Source organism: Dermacentor albipictus, chromosome 6 (assembly GCF_038994185.2).
Source record: "Dermacentor albipictus isolate Rhodes 1998 colony chromosome 6, USDA_Dalb.pri_finalv2, whole genome shotgun sequence".
Lineage (NCBI taxonomy): Eukaryota > Metazoa > Arthropoda > Arachnida > Ixodida > Ixodidae > Dermacentor > Dermacentor albipictus.
In genome coordinates, this window is record NC_091826.1 from 7,912,614 (window position 1) to 7,931,555 (window position 18,942).

At 52.2% G+C, this 18,942-nt stretch overlaps 1 protein-coding gene across 12 annotated transcripts in view; it reads right to left on the reverse strand.

Annotated features, from left to right (window-relative positions):
* The window catches only part of shot (dystonin-like protein short stop), a 315,979-nt gene that overhangs the window by 247,295 nt on the left and 49,742 nt on the right, over window positions 1–18,942 (reverse strand). For 2 of the 12 annotated variants that reach the window (XM_065424853.2, XM_065424850.2), the window contains exon 1: window positions 16,374–16,776. The exons of the other annotated variants lie outside the window; for them this stretch is intronic. In XM_065424853.2, the coding sequence (XP_065280925.1) occupies window positions 16,374–16,446 (73 nt within the window). In that variant the 5' untranslated portion in view covers window positions 16,447–16,776. Of the gene's footprint in view, window positions 1–16,373; window positions 16,777–18,942 lie in introns of those variants that run through there. 12 annotated transcript variants of the gene reach the window in all.

The following is an 18,942-nucleotide window of genomic DNA, read 5'->3' on the forward strand; positions in this document are numbered from 1 at the left end:
TTTGTTCTCCAGGGCCTAGGATCCCGAAGTTCGTCAAACGAGGCTCGACCCCAGTACCCTGCAGCTTCTTTCAGCGTTCCTCCTGGCCAGCGAATTGAGTTCACCGGCCATTCAGAACAACCGGGGCGAGGACGAGCTGTTAGATATGGAGCTGGTTCCTGAGGCTACTTCGAGTTCCCCAAACCGCTTCGAGTGGCAGCACAGCTAATTGAGGAATGCAAAAGCAGGAAAGCGCATTCCAGAGAAGCGGCCGAGCAAACAAGTTTAAGGCAACAAGTTCGTGCGTCGCCGGGATTAGAAGGGGGCCTGGGACAATGGAGCGCAATCGACCCCCTTCGTCTTTGAAGAAGGCATTTGCCACCGCTGCGGAGCCGAGTCACCGGGAGCAGGTGGGCATCCGACAATGAAGCAGGTGCACGAGCGCCCCCCCCCCCCCCGCTCCTTCTCCAGCCTACAAGTGGATTGCCAGTCTGCGTGGCAAGACCGCAGAGAGCCCCGACAGGTGTGCCACGCGACACGGGCGCCTACCATTGGCTGCAAGTGGCGTCATCGGAGTGGACTCTCCCATTGGTCAAACATGACGTGACTTGCAGTGCTCGAAGGGCTTATAAGAAGCCTTCCAGAGAGACCTGAGCATTCTGGGATATGCCCTGATTCCCTGACTCACCTCTCTCGAACTTCTTGCCGCGGGCCGCAGCGTCCGAGTTGCTGCCGGCCCGTAATGTCTGTACGTCTGTTACCTGACGCTCTCGTCCCTGTACATAATGTAGAATAAATCCCTCCCAAGTTTGGTTTTCATCCCGAAGTCACGTCCTCCAAACCCTACAAGGCCCTCCCGAGAAAGGCTCGTGCACGGGCTTCGGAGAACAGTTTCGTAGACGCAACGCGCCACGCTGACGGACAGGCCTTCGCTGCGGTTAGCGTGAGCCATGAAAGTCAAGTCACGAACTCAATTTCGATTCGGACGACGTCCTCTGAGATCGCAGAAGCAGGCTGCAATAGCGATGGCCTTATTGGACAAGAGGACAACAATCTACAGTGATCGGCCATTCGGGCATTTCCCAAAGGAACAATATCCGAGCTGGCGCTATAGGGATACCAGGAAGCAAGGAGATCAAGCCACACGCAGTCATCTGGTTTCCAGCCCACATGCGGCAGATTGAGGGTGCCTCACTCAACCTCAATGAGTCGGCACACAATGATCATCGACCATGTAGCTACAGGGCAGCGTGACGTTGGGGATACAGACAATCGGGACTCTCCTTCCTCGTACAACGAAGTTACTTGGCTCGGAGGATCTACCCCCTAGCACATTGTAAACTCAATAGACCTCAAGCTTTGATACTAAGCTGCAGACGGGCGCATACCCAAACCCCTTACTTCTTCACAGGATTTACCCCGAAATTCAGAGAACAAGTGCATGTGCACTATACGCAATGACTTAGCGAACTGATCTCACATGCTCTGGCAGTGTCCCGCTTTACGCGGCGCTGAAAGCAACGCACCTTCACGCTGGTATGCAGTTGTATACGCAGCTCCAACCTCGGAAGAACAGTTATGGGCTGTCCAACGGGACAAGGGAGCGGCCCGCTGCGCGCTCGCGCGCTCCCCATAAGACCACAATAAAGTTCATCCGTCCATCCACCCATCATTTTAAAGCTTTACAGAGATTTTAGAGATCACCTGTGGCATATAGCACAATTCTGGTCCTGGAGGTAGATTACTCAAAGAGGGGGGCATTACTTGCAAGAAAAATAAAAACACATCATCAACTAATTCATAAAATTTAACTGATTACCTGCTTAATTAATTACCTTCCTGTACATATCGCAATTTACGAATTGTAGTCGGTGAGCTTGCTATAGGCACAACCACTAGGAACTAATTTTAAGGACGCCATTGGTTTCTAGACATGCGCCATCAAGTCAAACCAGCGGCAAAAATACCCTCTTGTTCCACTTATTTTACAAAATGCTCCTTTATGCAATGAAGCCCAAAAGTAACTGGAACACACATGTAATTTGTCGCACACTTGGGCAATGAAATTATAGAAGACAAGTCCCCTAGTCCAAACGTTGGCTTAAAGCGAGATTCCTTGCTCGACTAATTACCCATCGTTTCGAGTTTCCATCTTCCTTTAAACTTCTCTATACTTTGGCAAGGGTCATCGTGAAAAATGAATTCTAAGTCAATATGCGTTGCTAACTCACCGGCAACGATTCGTAAATTGCAATATGTGCCGTAAACTAATTAAATAAGAATTAGCGATTTCTTTAATTAGTTGAATATGTTTCTGTTTCTCGCGCTAGTTATGTCCGCATTTTATGACCAATCCAGCTCGAGGACTACAATCATGCCATCTGCCACAGGTGATGTCCAAAAACACTGAGGAACTTAAACATGGTCACCCGGTATCATCGATGGGATGAAACACTGGGCGGTCTCGATAAGCTTTGACGGCGTGTTTCTTACAGTTGAAAGCAAACGCACATTGAAATTACTCGTGTAATTTCTCTCATAGTTACAGCGGGCAAGGGAGAGCCAGGATACAGTTTGCTTAAAACTGGCAAAGCTATTGCCAGAGCACTCTAAATTTCAAGAAGACCCCACGTACTGTGCCTATGTCTCCTCACAACTCACTCTTACCAGAGAGTGTTACCAACTTTCTTTTGTGCGAGCAACTCTTTCTGTCCCATATTTGGACGCCCATGGGAGTTATATGGTACTGACCCGAAGGAATATGTATATCGCTTGTGGGCACATGTTCCATTGTTGGCAGGAGCTTTAGACTTTTCCGTAGAGTTATGCGTAGAGCAAGCGCTGCATGGCTACTCCCGCGAAAGGAGTTGGCAGTGCTGTAGTTGTTACGCTGTTCCGATACAGTGGACGACGCGAGCACTGATACGTATAATCCGAGAAACTCGGAACACTCGCTCAACATATCTCATGTTGCTGGCTCTAGAAGAGGCGCAAGCATACCCAGATAATGCCGCCGACAATAGGCTGCCATCCGCTTTGGACGCAAACGATAAAACATGACATACATCTAAAAAAAAAAAAAACACTTGGAATTCCATAGAATTACATTGTCCCCTTAACTCCGGCACACCGGCAAATACGAAACCCCCTGCCACCACCCACACCCCACCCAAATCTCTACCCGACAGAAATTCAAATAGGCTGTTAATTTCCACGCGAACATACGAAGAATAAAACTTGAAAAAATACGAAAATTGCCATGTGTAGACTAACGGGTGCAGTGTTAAGAACGGCCAGCTGCAATGCAAGTTTTGCCAACCAGTTGCGACTGTGGAAGCAACATCTCGGGAGCATCGCCGCCAACCTCTAGCCACAGCGTGACTAAATCGACTTTGTGTCGGGGAACAATACGCGCATCCCCCACTCTCCGTCGCTTCAGCTAGGATGCGTTCGATGAAGCAGGCTTTGTGCTGAAACCACCGCCAACCTCTAGACTCATCGCCGTTGTGACGGAATGAGTTCGGCGGGCCAACTATTGTTACCAAACTCCCCAACGCGGACCTGATCAGATACGGGTGCGCGAGTTGCCGCGGGAACGCCGTTTTTCGCTCCTTCCCACGCACCGACCAAGACGCAAGACAACGCGCTGCCCGGAACGGCTCCGAGTTTTACGAAATTCGTATGGTGTCGGTTTCGGACCGTGAACACGTGTGTGTGTGTGTGCATGTGTGTGTGTAGACCGTCCTGCGGAGAGGCGGCTAGTTTGCGATGACTAACGAACGTTCGCATCACCTTGTATCGGGAGAGGACCGAGTGTTTAAAAACCGCTGTTGTGCGGCTGCTCAGGTCACTCTCTCTCAAGCAGTCATGTTAGACTGATGTACTTTCTCAAACAGTCATGTTAGACTGATATAAATACTGTAAATAAACCCATATTCCTCGTTCTCGATGAGAAGCAGTCCTTCCCTTCATCAACGTCCTATGCGTAGATAAGTTGGACGACGGCATGGGCCAGCTACCTTCTAATTCATGCCCGACTCCAATCTTGACAACGGATCACGAGCGATGGGACTGAGCCCCCAATCCTGACAGCAGGCAAAGAGAATTAGTAAACACTGAAAACTTGCCTGCTATCGTAATTCCACCGCACTCTAAATAAAAATAATAAACGAAGGAGAAAGGTTAGCCTAATATTAACAGCGTTAACTCGGATCTAGGCCGTAGACTACCATTTCCTTTGAGTGATCCTAAAGGGACACGTTCTGTTATATATATGGTCAGAACATTGGCGAAAATTGCCGTTTTTTTTCTTAATTTTCCTTTGTCGCTTCGCCATGGCGTTCGAAACGAGGAAATTCCGACCGGCCGGCCTCAGAATGTCGCCTTTGGGTTAGGCGGTAAAGTCAGCCTATAACCACCAACGTTAATGGCAGTTCAGACGAGGCCGCGTCAGTTCCTCCTGCAAGGACCGACGGGGCGCGATCATCAGGGTCACGGTCATCGAAGCCCATCCGAACGAAACACGGCGCAGGCGCTCTCCTCGCAAGGCCATAGGCGAATCGTCGACGCGAGCAAGTCAGTTCGGCCGCCAATACGCAAAAAAAGCGAGGCCCCATCCGCGTCGCCGCAGTCGACGAACCACGCGTCGCAGCGCTCGAGTATCGCCGCTTGTGTGGGACAAACACAGCGCCACGGAGCGCGACGCGGCCTTGATATGTTCCGCAAGCAGGCGCGACGTTGCTTAAACGCCGATCGACGCGCTGTGCCGTACACGCACACACACACGACAGAGGTGGCGACAGGAACATCCGAGCGGGCGCCATGCCGGCGACGGTTTCTCTCCGAAGAGGAAACGCGTCCGCACCGGTCCATTACTCACGCACGCACACACCGCCGGCGGCGACGCGGGGCGATCGAGCGAAGCGAGCACGCCGAACAGACACGGCTCGCCAAGCATCGGATTCGATTTCTGGCCGCGCAACGCGGCAGCAACAGGTGAATTTCGCAAACGAGAAGCGGGAAATGCGAATCCGATCGCAGAGCCCGCCCGTGGACGATATTGGCAAACCCCGGTTCGCACGCATAGTCGATATACAGGGCTCCATGTTCGCTGGCACTGTAATCCTGCTATGACGTGTACGCTATGCTCCTAGCGCTAACAAGTGTCGCGTCACATTTAAATTTTCTTTCTCCGATCGAGCAGCCAATAAATCATCATCATTATCGTCATCAATCTTGCCTGCGCTCTCCATCACTTGGCCAGCGGCTATTCGCACAGCTGTCACTGAAATCTGTGGGGCTCACTAAGTTGCCGAGGAAGTGGATGACAGCCTATAACAACCTAAAACATAAGCAGATGGAGTTGAAATGTCCCACGCAGAATGCTTTCGACTAGTTATGATTAAGGTGCGACGCTCTGTACCGCCTCTGTATACTGGTGCATCAATTGGTCGTCATCATCATCATCAACGGACAATTTGAGTCCACCGCTGAACGAAGGTGACCCCCTGTTCGAGGCCCCTTCCCGCGTCGGCCGACTCGGTCCTAACATATGCCCGCCACTTTCCCAATCACGTCACCGTCGACTTTCCTTTTCTTTGGCGCCAATTCTGTTATGAGACCAACGGTAACCTGTCCTGCGCATTGGATGACTCGCCAAACACCAAAGCATACAGCGTCCTACGCAAAAGCGTTTGCGAGCGGATGAAGGTGCATTTCGTCGACCGTGCCCTCGACAGCCTGCGGACAGGTGGACGATGCACGTTCCCCACACACGCCCAAAGTAACGGTACTGCTGGAACAGATCGCGTCTGCTCGGTTTCCGGTGCTGTTGACACCGAAGCACGGCCTGAAAAAAAAGAAGTTCAACCTTAAAGCGAGCCGAAACTCTGCAGTCAATGAAGCGATTTAAGCGCAACTTGATCCGACGGCCAAATTCGAACCGGAAACCCTTCGCTTGTCGGGCGAACGCTTAACACTGCTGGCACAACCGTGAAAACCACGACTCCATATAACACAGGGCGGAGGTATACTACTGGAGAAAGCGAAGCTCAAGGGGCACGTCCGAAAACTGAACCACGATGCAGCGCCATTCCATCGCGTGCCCTTGCGACGCCGCGAAGCACCATTCCCACGTCACTTTCTTCACTGTGCTTTGTTGAAAGAAATAGAGCAGGATGACGGAAGGACGGAGACAGAAACTCAAGAAATAGGGTCAAGAAAGAGGGAACAGAGAAGTGGCGTCAACGGGAAGCCGTGACCAGTGCACCGCGCCGAAGCCACCGGTGGAGTTCTGTGCAGGCGCGGGGCTCCGCGAGCTATCGGCATGCATCGTTATAGCCCATCGAAATATTTGCACCACCGCGCGACCTGCGGGCCAAGTTTGAAGCCGTTCCGTTCAATCCGCGAGCACTGCGGGCCCAAAATGCGCACAGCCGTTACGCGCAACGCGGGCACGTGTCGCGGGGAGAAACCCGCCTGCGCAGCAGCGGTCACTCACTTGGCCTTTTCGAACAGGTGCGCGCGAGCTGCTCTCCACAAAACCTGGAGCGTGGCCAAGCGAGACTCTCTTCCCGGGAACCACGTGAGACGGTCGGAGATCGCCAAACCAGACTGACCTTGGCCACTTTCCGGCACGACGCGAGCACTGCTTAGTCAGAAAAATACACCGGGAAGTTTGAACAAGGCGACGAGAGAGAGCTCTTCTCGTATACCGGCCACCGCACCGCGGGACGCTTCTTGGCAGCCGCACATTGCCCCGCCACCCGAGGCGCGCTTAATGATCCATGCGTGGACGGATTAACGCCGCGTTCAGAACCATGCCGATTAGCACGCTTGAAACAAATCGTTCCCTTGCGCCGACGCTGCGGAGCAACAGAGGCGCCAGAACTGTCTACGCAGTGCGATTAAACTTTTTTTCCCCTTTCCTTTTTTTTTTATTTACCACTGCGAGAAGGCGTTGCGGCTGTCATGCGACCTTTAGACAAAAGCCACATCAGCGCTTCCTCGATTGATTCATACAGGATAGAGTGTGAGAGAAAAGACGTAACTATATCAAGTCTTTCAAACAGGATCCGCATGACTGCGGGATGTTTCATCGAAGGGTCTAGACGTAAGAAGCATTAATTCAGAGACTACAGTGTAGGCCTGAAATTCCCGACAAACTAACTCGCCAGACATCGAGTACGACCGAGAATGTGGTCGACTGACTGATGGCGCCTAACTTCCCAAAGACACGCGGGACAGAAAATCGGCGCTAGAAGACGGGACTAGACAGAAAGGGGCACACGGCCACTGCAACGACTAACGAGTTTGGGTTTGTGATATCGACGTGCATTTTATGCAGGCACCCTTCAGCTCCCGCAATATTGTCGAATCATCGAAACATCGGCTACATGAGGAGGTCGCGCGACCATTAGCGACTGGCGACTAATAAGCGACTGAACGCGACCGATGCTCACACCGGCAAGCCCGGGCGGGCGCGACCTGCAGGTCGAAATCCCGGAGGTTATCGTTCTCGGCGAGAGCTCCAGATATCTACGCAAGCTCGCGCCCACTTCGCTGTTGTCCCGTTCGGGCAGCAGCCACGGGTTTTGATTCGAGCGAAGAGGAAGACGCCGTCACTGTGCTGACGTGCTGTGCCGTGCGTGGTGTCGGCTGTGGCAGCCTGCGGGGACAAAGCGACGCCAGTGTTCCCCCCCGTGCTGCAGTTCGCGACAGGAGGCCGGCACAGCAATCCTGCTAGAGTGCCACGCGCGCGACGAGGAGTAGCGTGGATAGTAGCTTGTCACTTCTAGTTCGCGTTGCGTGGGAACCGGTGCGTAAATTTTGTGCTTCCTTTTGCTGCTGTTGGGTTTCCTGCGAATGCTACACCGTACATTCGACACGTTGCCGGAAGTGCTGCGCCCCAGCATCACGAGGCAGGACACCAATCACATTCCTGTACTCTGCCACGGTGGAGTGGACTTTATTTGGTGCGACGCAGGCGGACGCCGGATTAAAGCACATACTAACTTTGGGCGCGCCGTTGATTGGTTTAGCAGTTTTGCGACCACGGTCGCACGACCGCTGCCAGTCGCCGGTGCGAGCGAGCCGTAAGTGATTGACACGAAATGCAAACGCGGTGCACCTAACAATAAAACAGAATTTAAAACTCTCAAGAATTTGCGAACCCGGGCCTTCTCATGGTGTCTACAGGTGTTCAACAACAAGAACAACGACGACGACGATAATAATAATAATAATAATAATAATAATAATAATAATAATAATAATAATAATAATAATAATAATAATAATGCAGCGGTGGGCGAACGTTCGAAGCTTCTAATAAAACTTGAATACTATTCGTATTGGAAAAGGAACTAGCTTGTTGCGAACGGTTGTTGCGAAACTAGCTGAACATTTCGCAACAACCGAAAGTCTGGTTATTGTTCTCCGCCTGCTAAAACCAAGTATCGCAAGTTGTCAGAAGTGTGACGACAACAGTTTTCGAAGCAATGCACATACAAAATGGGATTTGTAAGCTTTATCTTTATTAATTTTTTTCGGTTTCGCGACGGAAGCCTACATAACAACCTCTGATTTCTGCTTGTCGTCTGTCAGTGTTCTTGCCCGTCTATAGTTAGGTAAAGGTTTTTTTTTTTTTTAACGCTGCAACCAGTGATGTTTTCCTTTCGACGGTCCCTTTTACATGGATCTACGGCCCACAAGTCATTCAGCAGCTTTTAATGAGTAAGCATTAGGAGTGTCAAACTGCAAAAAAAAAAAAGTGTGCGTGTGTGTGTGCGTGGGGGGGGGGGGGGCATAACGAAGTGTCACAGATGCAATCAAATAGAAAATGAACCCTGATAAATCACACGACATGGAGTAACTGCACCAACATAAATAAGAATACACGAAATTCACTCGAGAGGAGAAAGTAACGACAGCGATCGTCATATAAATCAACTGCTCACGAACAGGCAAACTGAAAGCTTGAAAATAATTATAATGAGGACGAGGTTTTAGCCTCCAAGGGTAGACTATACCCCACTCCTATGGCGGCGTAGCTCAAGGTATTTTGTCGGTAATTAGTGCGAGCCCTAGGCAGTAAAATATTACTATTGTGCGAAAAACGTGTAATATTAGAATTAGTCGTAAATTTCTCTCCTAGAATACAAAGACGACTCGGAGATGCTGTCCTAACGCGAGCAGCGATCAACCGCCTTCCTAATTAGAATTCCGCCGGTTGCCAGCAAGCTAAACAAACGCATGTCGAAGCGCCGCGCACGAAACGAAGATACAATCAAGGAAAACGTGACGGGGGAGAAGACGAGGGGGCCGAAGGTGACGGGAAGTGCGCCAAAAGACGCCGAGCACGCGATGCCCTTTCTTTTTTCTTCTTTGTCCAATTTATTATCGTTATTGTTACTACTACTAGCTTTATTGTTGTCGTCCTTACGTGAAAGCAGGTCACGGAAATCACCCACGCAAGCATTACAAGCTTGTTCCGTCTCGTGTTCGCACAAACAGTCACACGATACCGCGCTATACGAATTGTGCATATGCTACACCAACGTTGAATTCGCAATTTGGGCCAATTCACGGCGAGGTACGAATTGGTAGTATTTGCTTAGAGCCTCTGCGACGTCGGTGCCTTCTTTAATGCTGTTCGAAACGAGGCATTCTTCTCCCGCTGACCGACACGCAGCCAGGCGTCAGGCTGCAAAGCGCGCCGGACACACGCGACACATCTCGTAGATGGCCGCGTGGCTACTTGTTTTGGAGCAGCGAAGACAGCTCCATGACGAGCTAGTTCCTTCGCGACTGTTCGCACAGCGAGCCAATGACGCGAGCATGCGCGAATTGGCCTCCGCTAAGCAGGTGCGCCACGCATTTATTGCGCTGCGAATGCATCGAACCCGCGACCTCACGCTCAGCAGCACGGCAGCCCCACAGCGCCCTTCGTGAAGTGGTCCACTGCGGTTCGGTGCCAGTACAGTTGCTCACAGGCCCGCCGGCACTGCCTGCGCGAGCCCTACTACACCGCTGTGCGGACAACGCTCTGAACGCACGAAGTCTGCACCCAGTGAAACGAACGGTGGCGTGCAGACGACGCCGGGATGAAAGAACAGCGAGGTGCAGCACCCCGTAAACTACGCATGAGTCGGGAAGTGTTTCCTCATTTCCTGACGCGCGCGCTCTGGAGCCTGGGATCCCCGACTGCGTGGGGAGGAGAGAGACCGCGGACACACCGGCGGGCCGGAGAGGGAGGAGGCCGGCGCCCGCGACTCAATGCGCGTCCTTTCTTGCGGGAGCGCGCGAGAGATGCCGGCCGCCGCGGCGCCAGCAGCGCGGACGCGACGGTGACAGACGGGCGAGAGCACGCGCGCTGCCGCGGGTCCTCCCAACGCGGCCCGACCTTGTCTCACCATTTTTAGTCAAGTGACGCTCGCGGAGGATCTGGCGGCGGACAGCCTGCCCTGACGAATCGCACTGCGCCGGATGGCGTCAGTTCCAGGAAGGGGGTGACAACATCCAGGGCAGTCGACACGCGAGTTCCCCGACTGTACACACGCGTCGATTCCCAGACCTCCGAGACGGGCGTGCGAAATGGGGTCGACATTAACTCACAACTTCAATACGAACGAAGTAGTCTATGGGCCAAATTAAACGACGCCGACAGCAGTGCGCCTCTCAACAGAGCGGCATCCAAACGTTTCCACCCTCATCCTCTGGCATCGCGCGTAGCACCACTATCCATTTACAACATCCCGGTATGTGGACAACATTCCGCGGACACTCTAACGCAAACATCAATTGGAATATTCCAGCTCCTTTAGACTTGCTAGCTGCGGGCTCGAACGCCCCCGATGTGGAAACTGCGGAATTCGTTCGGAATTTGTCCGGACGAACATTCGCACATCGGATGCTTGCGTGTTGCCGCCCGAGGTATCTCTTTGGTGAGATGTTTCCAAGCGTAAAAAGAGTAAAAAAAAATGCACACAAGACATTCAGAAGGTGCGGCGCGTACACACACCACCTCTCTCTCTCCCTTCCCCGTGAATATTGTCCCGATTTGGTGGGCGTGTTCGATCGCCCTATAACACCACACATAATGCGCGATGAATGGCAAGGGGCACGAGTCGGCAACGCCACGCGCTCTGGAAAGACCTTCAAGCGCGATACGAGCATATAGGGCACGCACGCTCGCACATTCCCCATTCCATCGAGGCCTCTCGCCCAAAGAAGACGGCATTAAAACCCAGTATTGTCGCTCCTATGCTAGGAAGTTGTGTCTACACGCGCGCCGCGCCGAACAGATACGGCAACTTTCGTTTTCTCCGGGAACAGCAACTCGGCGCTTGATTTTTACTCAATGGCTGCGGCATATCGGTTCCGTCCGAGAGTTCGCGGATTGGACTAAACTCCCGGACTACGAAGGTTACAGCAATTCATAGTAACTTATCCTTCGTTCAATACCCTACATTTGCACGAGCTTTTTTTTTTTTTAACTTCCTGTGTGAGAGCGCGCCTCGCGTTATATTCTGGTTGGTAATAAAACGCGAACGCCGACGCCGCTCTCGCGGACGGTGCCAATGACGTCAGCAGCGACAACGAGTAAATTGAGCGTGCACCCGTCCTGAATTTCACTGTAATTTGCGACGGCAGTTCACCGTAACCGCGAATAAAGCGCCCTGTGGGTCAACCGCTCTGACGCGTCGTTTCGTGCTTCATTGCGCTATCACTTCGCGTTATAATCGTAATATATAGTTTGCTTCTTTTTCTCCGAGACAAAGTCGTCCTTCACGTTACATTCGTGGTCGCGTGATTTATGCGGAAATGCGGTAATTAATAATAAAGAACCCTCGCGGTCACAAATTAAGTGCGTTTATCCAACTATTGGTCATTCTTCAGTAACAGCGGACCGCGAGTGTTCGCCCATACCACACGCAATCTGCCCAGCCAACACACAAAAGGATCCGCGTATAATTTGTGGTTCTGCACATGCACCGCGCCCATCGACCCTGCCTCAACCTGGCACCAAGCTGAGCAGCTTGCGTCCCCCATTTCGAAGGTTTTCTGCTTAAGTGTCGTTGGACAGCTAAGCTTCGGGGGAAGACCGCCACATCCGATGCGCTTTATAACAAGCGAAACAAACGTTCACCGAGCTGTTTCGTTAAACTTATCGGGAAAGTCGGCCAAAGAGAGCCAGTTGGGGAAGCGAGACGATAGCTTTCTCGGCGCGCAGGTGCAGCAAGCTACAGGGCGCCAAACCGCAGCAAGCGCGACCACCAAACTGACCTGCGCAACCGCCGAAACCGAGGCGACGGCCCTGGTGGAGCGAGCGGCTTTTAAACCTGGACTGCAGCACCGAAAAGACGGAACACCCCGCGCCCGTCACGCTCGACGTTGGCAAAGCGGCGAATGCCGCGCAGCCAAGGTTCTCGCCCGCTTCCGGCGACCGTGGGCCTCCGAACTCGCGAGTCCCGACAACGCGGCACGAGATCCCCGCTCGTCGTCGGTGCCGACTGGTTTCTGCGGCGGCAGGTGCGAGCGCCCGTACCTTTTTTACCGCTGAGCAAGCCGGAGGCGACGCTATTTTCACGAAACTGGAGCCAACAAATTCCATCGACTTGCTGCTGCTCTATAACACGGCGAGTTGCACGCAGTGCTTGAAACACGTGGCAATGTAACTTCCAGGCGGCAATATTTGACTCACTACAGCGACAATCAATTTCGCTTTAGTTTCATTCTCTTTCCCATCCTGCAGTGCCGAAAAGGGAAATCAATACGCCAGTGCTGCTTCATTCAGCCGCTCGAACAGCGCGAAGCAGGCCGACAAATAAATAAATCAGCACGAAAACTTAGCCCCTACGAACAAATAAGTACGAATGAAGTTCAAAGCAAACTGACTTGTGGCACTACTCGTTACAAGACCTCATTTATGATAACAGCCCGCTATAATTTCAAAATTCATTAAAACTCGTTCTTTACAACGTAACGTTGAAGGCGTACGACGCAGTTCGATTACATATTTCTGGTGCGCCCCTTTGCATGCAACGTAAGTAATAATTATTGCAATTCGTCGGCGCTTGCTGTTTCGTCGCCTCGCCAACACCAGGATGCGTCTCTCTCACTCTCTCCCGGAAATGCGTCACGCGGGATCCACGCGCGCCGGCGTTTTTCTCCGAACGCCGATGGGCACAACGCGTCTGTGGCGCACATGCGGTCCACCAAGGAGCAGAGGCCCCGAGCTCGCCCTCGCCTCTTCCGAGACCGCGCTTGGGTGCACGCCATTCAGAGACCCGTCGTGACTTTAAGCAGGTGGAAGTGTAACACCGAAGATTTCTTACGGCTTCCACGCACGCTGGCGTCTCGTCAGCGTTCTCGCGAGACGCCGCCTGCACGGATATTTTAAGTGCCGAGAAACGGGCTGCGCAGTGGGCGAAACGCAGAGCTTACAGATTCGTAAATTATTAGTCAACATCGTATAAGCATAAATTTCCTTGTAGTACTGCATTTCGCAATTCTGCCGTTTCTCCCTCTGGGTCTCAAAGGTACTGCGAAATAAAATGAAATTACAGATGTAATGACCAATCGAGTAACAAAGACCGTTAAGAATTCAATGCAGAAGTATCCGATTCGTGTTGGAAAATTTAAGTATTTGCGCGCTGCACTATACTGACGAGTCGAACGAGGAATCGCCGTGGGTTCCGACTCGCCCCCGCACGGTTCTTGCGTGACTTGGCCAAGCGGGCGCCCAGCAGATCTCCCTTCGGTCACGCCTGTTTCGCGAGCTCGCGAATGCGGTTGGGTGAAACTCGGTCGAAACTCGAAGAAATGTCTGAGCAGCTTCGTTCGAAAATATTTGTTCACCGCGGGGTCACTTTTCAAGCAAGTAGGCACACCCCGTTTCGCACTTGCGTGCGGAGTTGTTGTGCTTGCCGCGCCAACCCGCCGGTCGGATATCGGCCACACCGGACAAATCTGTATTCTCCCTCTCCGTAATTACAAGGGCTCGTTAAGACGAGATGTGTTCGCACCGAACGGCTCGCGAGCGGATGCGGAGACGAGCTGCGACGGATTAACGTATTCTCTCACGCAAAAATAAAAAAGTGTTCTGGCAGTCTAAAAGTGTTTACATGTCTTTATTCATAAATATAGATCACAGACTGTAAGACACCGTCTATTGAATACCTAGTGTCTGATTTTCCTTATACCTTTAATAAATCACTGTACATGTGGTATTATAGAGGTTGTAGTGTAAGCACGTGGGAAAAATTGTGCTGGAAAACAAAATTAGTCTGTAACTTCAGAATAGTGGCTAGCCGGGCTTGCTGGTGCGAACACATTCTTTAGCAAACAGTGCGAACAACGGGACACAGAAAAGAGGCACACGACACAGGCGCTGTGTCATGTGCCTCTTTTCGGTGTCCCGTTATTCGCGCCGTTTGCTAAAGAATGTAGTCCGTAACGTGTCTCCAATAATCTGCAAAATGTCTACGTCTATGCACACGCGGCTGGTCACCGACCACGGCGTGCGCGACGACTAAAACTGGCGCGCCTCGCAGCTGCTAGCCAAGAACAATGCTGCCCAACTTCGGCGATGTGGCCAGAAGCGACGAATCTAGCGTCGCTTCATGGCCGACTTTCACGAGAGTATGCGGTGCGGGCCACTGGGGCACACACGAGCGCTCGCTGGTTAAACAAGTCGACAAGCCTGATTCGCTGTAGGCCAAGTGGCCACTCGATGTATAGAGCGTTTTTATCCCTTCCGGGTCTATAGGACCACCACTGCGTTTGCTCTAATTTTGGCGTCTCTGTCGCTACAGACGCCGCCCCGCCCTCAAACCAATTCGGGCCCTCGAATGACAAACTGACGTTACAGGTATAACAGGAAATGCACTTATAGACTAACAGCCTATTTCTTTCCCCGTCGAAGATTATACCAACACCTAGGGCTACGATAACTAACAAACACTACGTAAAGCAGAAAAGCCCGGTGAGCACGATGGAATCCAGTCGCTCGCAACTGCATACTTAATTCATGCACTAACCATCAAAAATAAGGACAGTTCGTTGAACCAGCACATGTAACGTGACATCCTAACGCTCAACGTTAACGTCACAAAGGTCAACACGCGGGGAAATCTAAACCGCAGGCGCAATTCTTTTCTAACTGTCGGCTATTTTCGAAATCGAAACCAACGACCTCATTCAACCGTTTCACAATCTCAGCGTAACTTCGGAGCAGAATGTATCGCTACACTACGCCGCCGCATTCTTTCTTTTTGCCCAGTTGCTGCTTTGGCGACTGTCCAGCAACCGTATCAGCACAAAGGGTGTGTCGCGACCAATGCTTTTGCCAGTGTCGCGAAAATTCATCGCGAACACCTTATTCAGAACCGACTAGTTCAAGCGAAAAGATAACACAGCTGGAGTAACGCTGCTGCGCGGACTTGTCCTTATAAAGAAGCGCTGCCGCTGAGAAATCGGTGAGAGTTGCTTGGTAACTCCGGCTACCTGCAGACCCAAAAGACCGACGCCCATATGCAGTGGCGAAAGTCCAAACGAGTCGTGCGTTTCGTTCCTTGCTCCACTCCCGGCAACGGAATCGTCCGCATGGAGACACTGCGCTTTCCCTCGGCCGCAACTACACCGTCGCAGTCACAGCGTCACTGTACAAGTAATCCGCCGAAGCGAGATTTGCATTCGTTGCCTCACTTGCACTATCGCTGCAAGAATTCAGCAGTACACAAACCATCTGTCCATATCTGTTCTCCGCGTCCGCGATCAGCAATAAAGGTAATGTCTAAGCGCTCAAGGTTACAAGATGGCTCTTATAGGAAACCGACGACCTCGTAAGAGGCAACCCCATTTCACGGTAGCATTCCTTCGAACAAGCCCCTGCAACTCGGTGATGCGTAGGAAGGAATTCTTCGCGGAGACATTCCAGCGGAACGGAGAACACGGGGGGCGATATCGAGTTCGCCGGCGATCAACCTGGGTTGCGCGAGGCGGTGGGGCGGGGGAGATGTGGAACGAAGTCGGGCAGGAATAATATCCATGGGTGCGCCTGCATCACCGTCGATGAGAGAGAGGCGCTACATGGGGCGAGCAGAAGAAACTAGTCAAGTTCGCGCTCATAGAGTCGATCTCTCGCAGGAGGCGACCGCTGAAAAGGTGCCGCGAAGAGAAAAAGAAGAAAAAGAGAAACGCTGAGTGAGCGAGACTCCGAGCAGGGGCGGAGGCATCCGGCTATCCGCGCCGTCTGTTCTCGTTAGCAGGTCTCTCTCAGAGAGACGCGCGGCGTTATATGGGCGTTAAGTAGTAACAGCACCAACAGACGCTCAGCACACATGTCGAGCGTTCCCTGCGAAGTCTGACAGGCGACGAAGACGACAACTGACCTTTGAACTTGTACAGGCTCGACTCGTACTTCTGGAGGTTCGGGTCCTCGCAGTCGGTCGCGCGGCCAGCCATGTTCGCGGCGAATGTCTGTGAGGCAGCGGCTCGCCGGTCGGAACCGTTGCCGAGCCGCCGACGACGACGTCCTCCGCACTTCGTTTTCTAGGCCGGCGTGGGAGCGCCGCGTTTCTGCCGTGTAAGGACAGGCGACGCGCCGCTTGCCGATCAGCGACGACGACGTCACGCACCACACTCACACACTCGCTTCGCCCCGGCAGTCACAGCAGCGTGGCGTCACACCGACTCCTATGCGCACGCGCCACCAACGCCGACGCCGCCTCGCAAAACGCATTCCAGCAGCTGCTTGCAGACGGCCATGTTCTCTATCGCGCTCAGTCAGCTCAGTTAGCAGTCACGTGCTGCCGCCACAACCGTGTCGCTTTTATTAATCGCTGCCGATCGGCGCGACGCCTCGTGGCGTCGTGCACCGAAGGCGAAAGTGAGCCGAACGAACGGTCGCGTACACGCCCCGATGCATAACGTTCTCCTCTCGCCACAGCCAACAAGGCGCGAGCCTTGCTCGCGGGAGCAGCTGGCCAACCAGGCCAGACGAGCAAGACGTTCCAGAGAGGAGGGCGAACGCTCCTTCCGGACAACGCGCCGGCCGTGTCGTTTCCTAGTAACGCTCCTCAGTGGACCTCCTTCGCGTAACCGAACGACCGTACGGCCATAGAGAAAGGTACGGCTATGGGACCGCTGGCGCCATCTGTGTTCGCAAGCTGGAACAGCGGTTGACAACTGCGTCCTCGTCGTCGTCTGCTAAGCGCAAGTCTTTTGTTTACGTGGCCTTCTTTTTTTTTCTAATCTTCTGTTTGTACGTGACCCCGTCCTTGTGTCCTGTCGCCGGACGGACTTTGCAAGCGCGCGAAGGTCTCATACCGGGATTTCACTTCGTAGGGCGCAAGGTTTACGACCTCTCTAAGGATTCAAACGCACCGTTCTCGGTTTCTTTCTTCCTTTTTCAGCCGTAACGACTTTGTAAGTACTACAGCTCAGCCTAGAAAGCGGCGCCGGTCCACGGAACGGTTCAACGTGGCGTGAAAACACCTGCGCGAGGGGTCGCGCTCGCGAGCTGGAACGGTTCTTTTGAACATTTCAGCCTCGCTGCGTACTCCCCCAAACCGTAAAACTCGAATCCGCGCAGGCCGCAGCGTCGCGAAGCTCTTTTAGGCCACACATCTAGGGAGACTGTCCACCACCATGTGCATGTGTCAACCTCTCACCCGTTGTCTGGTCCGCCGCTTCGAGTTCTTCGCACTTGGTTTCTCTAGAATTACTGTATGTGGCTGCGTACTGACTTGAATCGCTGTATGCTGAACATGCTACCTTTGGTAGCATATACGGTAACTCCAGATACCGCGGATAATCGCGACACTATCGGCAGAAAGATGAAAAGGCGGCAGACGGCCTCTACGCCGATGTAGAAAAGTATATCTGTTATGCGTCTTCAAAGAGAACGGGCACGTTCTTTTCACGCGAAACGTTAATAGGATGGCCATGGGTTTGAGCTGACTTCTTGTTTACGTTCGTCTGTTCCTTTTTCATTGTCTTGTTTCATTGTATGCACGTTAAGAAACCGATCAGGTGGGAAGAACCGAACAGTGACGTCCAAGCTCACTGCTTTGCTAGTGCTCCAAATGCGCTAGTGTGGCGAGAAGAGGTCAGCAGTGCACAGAGAACACGTGACTCATCAATCGCGAACTCCTAATTACAGGAAACATCCGGTCTTATCGGGAGGATTGGTCCCCACTATATCACACAGCGCTCAGGCAATATACGTCCTGCTCTTCATCCTATATAGTACAATGGCTGAGCGGTATTCACCCCTAAAGCCAAACTAAGGATCTTGTGTTATTTCTCCAACGAAGTTGTAAATAACGTCAAGAGCACGTATTTTTGTAGCGGTTTGTAGTATGCGTGACGACTTCTCTTTTGCTATAACCAAGACGATCGGTTCGAATTTCTCATATGCACCGTATTAATACAATACCTTACCAGCTGCAAAGCCGCTCATTGGTCAATCTTTCAAAACCTGAAGCAACACATTAGTTTAGAACTTCTACGAATTGTGGCCTTACCTCCGATTAAACATGTGAAATAACACGACGACGAGTAAAAGTATAGTTCGTGCTGGTTACGCGAGGCATATTGTTGGCGGGAGTGAAGACTGTAGTCTTCACTCCCACCACGCAGTGCGCTGCACGGACGGGAGTGACAGTGACAGTGCGCTGCAGTGCGTGTCCGTGCAGTGCGCTGGATGAAGTGCGGATGAAGTGCGGTATTGTTGGCAGAGTAATTGGAACCGTACTGCTTTACGTGCAGCACACAACTGTCCACGCACGGTCAGTGAATAAGGCGACGAAAGTGCACGACCGAAAGTCGAGGTGAAACTGCATGGCGACTGCCGAGCACATTTGATTGCCTTACGATATCTCATTTATCGAACTACATATTGCGCAACTTGTATATGTAACATACAGAATATTCAGCGATATCATATTATTATTATTA